At 42.4% G+C, this 4,929-nt stretch overlaps 1 protein-coding gene across 1 annotated transcript; it reads right to left on the minus strand.

Annotated features, from left to right (window-relative positions):
- Positions 1 to 265: 265 nt before the first annotated feature.
- LOC140014619 (uncharacterized) lies at positions 266 to 730 on the minus strand. The gene has a single exon (XM_072065690.1). The coding sequence runs from the start codon at positions 728 to 730 to the stop codon at positions 266 to 268; it is 465 nt and encodes a 154-aa protein (XP_071921791.1).
- Positions 731 to 4,929: the final 4,199 nt, after the last annotated feature.

Here is a 4,929-nt window from a genome sequence, read left to right on the forward strand (position 1 = left end):
TTTTCCTTACCTTTGCATTTTTTCTTTAGAAAAACTAAATTTGCCCCAGTGTGGGGTTTTCCTCTCTTGTTGTTGTTTTTTTTTTCTTTCTCACAATAAATTTGCCCCAGTGTGGGGTTTGCAATTCTCAGGGGTTGCCAAACGAAAATTATTAGTCTGATAGCTCAAAAGGGACGACTAGGGATTGAATGTTTCAAATGGAAAAGAAGATGGCCTGACTTGCATTTCATCATTTGCACGAATTTCTAAAAGAAGTTTTGCATAATCAAATGAAGAATTTCTTGCACATGTCCGAGTTGATTGGTTGAGGAAATGTTTGTCCATCAATTTCTGCCAAAATAAGTGCTCCACCAGGTAATACTTTTTGAACAATGAATGGCCCTTGCCAATTCGGAGCAAATTTGCCTTTGGCCTCATCTTGCATTGGCAAAATCCGCTTCAGTACTTTGTCGCCTTCCTCAAATGTACGCAAATGGACATTCTTGTTGTAGGCCCGAGCCATGCGCTTTTGGTAACATTGGCCGTGACAAATGGCATTAAGCCGTTTTTCATCAATCAAAGATAGTTGTTCATGACGCTGTTTTATCCAATCAGCCTCTTCCAACTTGGTCTCCATTAGAATACGCAATGAAGGGATTTCGACCTCGGCAGGCAGCACTGCTTCCATTCCATTCATGAGCGAGTAGGGCGTTGCCCCAGTTGATGTTCGGATAGAAGTCCGGTACGCCATTAGTGCATAAGGGAGTTTTCATGCCAGTCACGATGCTTTTCAGTCATCTTGCGGATGATCTTCTTCAAATTCTTGTTTGCGGCCTCCACAGCTCCATTCATCTGCGGTCTATAGATGACAGAGTTGCGATGTCTGATTTTGAATTGTTCGCATAACCTGTCCACCATATCATTGTTGAGATTCTTGGCATTGTCTGTAATCAATGTTTCCGGCACCCCAAATCTGCATATGATGTGATCTCTTAAGAAATTCGCCACCACCTTCTTTGTCACGTGCTTGAATGATTCCGCTTCGACCCATTTGGTGAAGTACTCAATTGCAACCAATATAAATCGATGCCCATTTGAAGCAGGCGGGTCAATTGTACCAATCACGTCCATACCCCACATTGAGCAGGGCCATGGAGCAATCATGCTATGTAACTCGGTAGGAGGAGCGCGTATGACGTCGCCATGCATTTGACATTTAATACATCTTCGGACAAAATCTATGCAATCACGTTCCATTGTAAGCCAAAAATACTCGGTTCTCATGATCTTCTTTGCCAACAAATGTCCATTCATGTGAGGCCCGCAAACACCACTATACACCTCTTTCATCATGTATTGAGCTTCATCTTCATCGACACACTTTAAGAGGTTCAAATCTGAGGTCCTTTTGTATAATACCTCTCCATTTAAGAAAAACTTCGTGGCCATTCTACGCAGGAAACCCTTGTCATTTGTACTAGCTTCCGGAGGGTAAGATTCGGTTTTGATGAATTCCTTAATATCATTGTACCAAGGGCTTTTGCCAAAAGAATTGTCTACAGCCCAACAATGGGCAGGCTTGTCTTGGAGTTGAATCCGGATAGGCTTGATTCCTAATTCGTCCGGATATTGTATCATGGAAGATAAAGTGGCCAAGGCATCTGTAAACACATTTCGGGCACGCGGGAGATGTCTGAATTCCAAGCTTTGAAATTGTTTAGCCAAATTGAGCAAATTACAGTGGTATGGCAGGATTTTTGAATCTTTGGTTACCCATTGCTTCAACATTTGGTGCACAAGTAAATCTGAATCACTGAAAGCTATTAACTCCTTAACCTTCATTTTCAAAGCCATTTTAAGACTAAAAATACATGCTTCGTACTCGGCCATGTTGTTCGTGCAAGCAAATTGCAACCTAGCGGCTCCCGGGTAATGCCTCCCCTCCGGGGATACAAGGACTGCTCCTATTCCAACTCCAAAAGAATTAGCTGCACCATCGAAAAACAATCTCCATTCCGGGCACTGCTCGCTCATATCTTCTATGACATCAACAAATAAAACCTTTTCATCAGGGAAATAGGTATGGAGCGGTTGATAATCATCGTCCTTTGGATTTTCTGCCAAATGGTCAGCTATAGCTTGCCCCTTAACGGCCTTTTGCGAAGTGAAAACAATATCAAACTCCGAAAGAATCATCTGCCATTTGGCTAGGCGCCCAATTGGCATCGGCTTCTCCAAGAGGTATTTCAAAGGATCGGAGCGGGAGATAAGATAGGTAGTATGACTTAACAGGTAGTGCCTTAACTTTTGAGCGGCCCAGGCCAAAGCACAGCAACTTTTCTCAATAAATGAATAATTAGCCTCATACTGCGTGAATTTCTTGCTAAGATAGTAGATGGCTTGCTCTTTCCTTCCCGAGTCATCGTGTTGACCTAGAACACACCCTACCGCTCCGTCGAGCACAGATAAGTACATGATCAAAGGCCGGCCCGGTTTGGGTGGTACTAGGACCGGAGGCTGCAGCAAATAATCTTTAATCTTGTCAAAAGCTTGTTGGCTTTCCTCATTCCAATGTAACGGCACATTCTTTTTTAACAACTTGAACAGCGGCTCACACGTCGCGGTTAATTGGGCAATGAATCTTCCAATGAAGTTAATCTTCCCCAAAAAACTTTTCACATTTTTTTGCGTTTTCGGCACTGGCATGTCTCGAATTGCCTTGATCTTTACCAGGTCTATCTCTATGCCCTTCTCGCTGACAATGAAGCCTAACAATTTACCAGCTGGTGCTCCAAAGGCGCACTTTGCAGGATTTAACTTTAAATTGTACTTTCGCAACCTTTCAAACAACTTCCTTAAATCCATCAAATGGTCCTCGGCTTTCTTGGATTTGATGATAATGTCATCCACGTAGACCTCCATCTCCTTGTGGATCATGTCATGAAACAAAGTAGTCATAGTCCGTTGATAAGTAGCTCCGGCATTCTTTAAACCAAACGGCATTACTCGATAGCAAAAGGTGCCCCAAGGGGTGATAAATACAGTTTTTTCTCTATCCTCCTCAGCCATTAAGATCTGATGGTACCCAGCAAAACAATCACAGAAAGATTCAGTTTCGTGTCCGGCAGTGTTGTCTAGAATGATATGGATATTTGGCAAAGGAAAGTCATCTTTAGGGCGGGCTTTATTAAGGTCCCTATAGTCAACACAGACTCGCACTTCTCCATTTTTCTTCGGAACAGGGACTGGATTGGAGAGCCAAACAGGGTAATGGGATACAATGATAATATTAGTCTTAAGCTGTTTTTCAATTTGCTCTTTTATTTTGAGGCTCATTTCTGGTTTGAATTTACGGGGTCTTTGCTTTACTGGTGGAAAGTCTGGGTTCGTGGGTAATCTGTGCACCACTACATCAGTCGAAATGCCAGTCATATCGTCATAAGACCATGCAAACACATCTTGAAACATAGACAAAAACTCAATCATCTCCTCTTTCTGCTTTTTGTTCAAATGAATGCTGATTTGTACTTCCTTAATCTCGGTCTCAGTACCAATGTTAATAACTTCTGTTTCTTCCAGGTTCGGTTTAGATTTCTCCTCATATTGTTCAAGATCTTTTGAAAAAGAATCAAACACTTCCACACTATCACTCTCGCTTTGAAATTCGGATTCCATAACTTCCAAGTCGTGAGTGATATAGAGATTGTCATCATCAGATTCCAGAACAGTGATATCCAAAGGGTCAAATAATTTTACTTTTGGCCATCTGAAAGAATTAAGAAATTCGAGACAATAAGCAAATAGACACATGAATGAACGACATGATAAAACAAAACTATGCACTTTCATAAAACTTCGAATCAAAACAGAAACAAACTAAAGCATAAGTGCAAAAGATACTTTCATTGAACTATTTACATATGCAAGAAAAGTTTTCATGAGCTTTAATAAATGACAACCCCCTGTAGATTTACCGAAACTCCTTTCGCACGGGAAAGTACTCGGCGGTCCAGTTGTGTATAGCTCATTGGGGAATGTCTGGGAATTCGGCATCATCTGACGGGCCATTTTCGGATATTGCTCCCACAAACAAATGAGTCAGACTTGTCTCCACTTCGTCAATTGGGCTAAACTCAGATGTAATGACTTCAGCTGGCTTTGGAAAGGTATAGCGTAATGGCGGAATGTCTAAAGCACCTATCTTGCCTTCCTTTTCTGCCCTTTTGCGCGCTTTCATCTCTTGTATATCTCTGGCGGTCGGACGGAATCCCAAACCAAACAGGTCCTTCTTTTCGATGAGTTCCACAGGTTTCAACATGCCTTGCAAATTGCGTCCCAATCCCTTATCAAATTCATATCCTCCGCGAATCATCTCCTTGGCCATCATGACACTGGCCACGGGTAAAACCATTTTGTCTTTTGAATCCTCACTTGTTATCCAACTCACGGAGACAATATCAGCTGTACGGTAAGAAGACACTGAAGCATTTCGATTACCATCCTCCTCAGACTCGGAATAGGCAATTACAATGCAATCCTCTTCAGCAAAAATAGTTATCAGTTGGTTGTTCACCACGAATTTCAATACTTGATGCAAGGAAGAGGGCACAGCGCCCGAGCTGTGAATCCACGGCCGCCCGAGCAAAACATTATAGACATTAGGAAAGTGCATAACTTGGCAGGCTATCTGAAATTGTGCGGGCCCCATTTCGAACACCAAATTTACTTCTCCTATGGACTCCCTTTGGGCTCCATCGAATCCTCGAACCACGGTCTCTGAGGGTTTCAACTTAACATCTTGCAGCCCTAACTTCACCAACGTGCTCCAAGGGCAAATATTGAGGGCAGACCCATTGTCGATCAGTACTTTAGGTAACATCTTTCCATTGCACCTCACAGCTACATATAAGGCTTTGTTATGACCAGTTCCTTCTGCAGGCAGCTCTTCAT

The sequence above is a fragment of the Coffea arabica genome, chromosome 9e (assembly GCF_036785885.1).
Source record: "Coffea arabica cultivar ET-39 chromosome 9e, Coffea Arabica ET-39 HiFi, whole genome shotgun sequence".
NCBI classification, from domain to species: domain Eukaryota; kingdom Viridiplantae; phylum Streptophyta; class Magnoliopsida; order Gentianales; family Rubiaceae; genus Coffea; species Coffea arabica.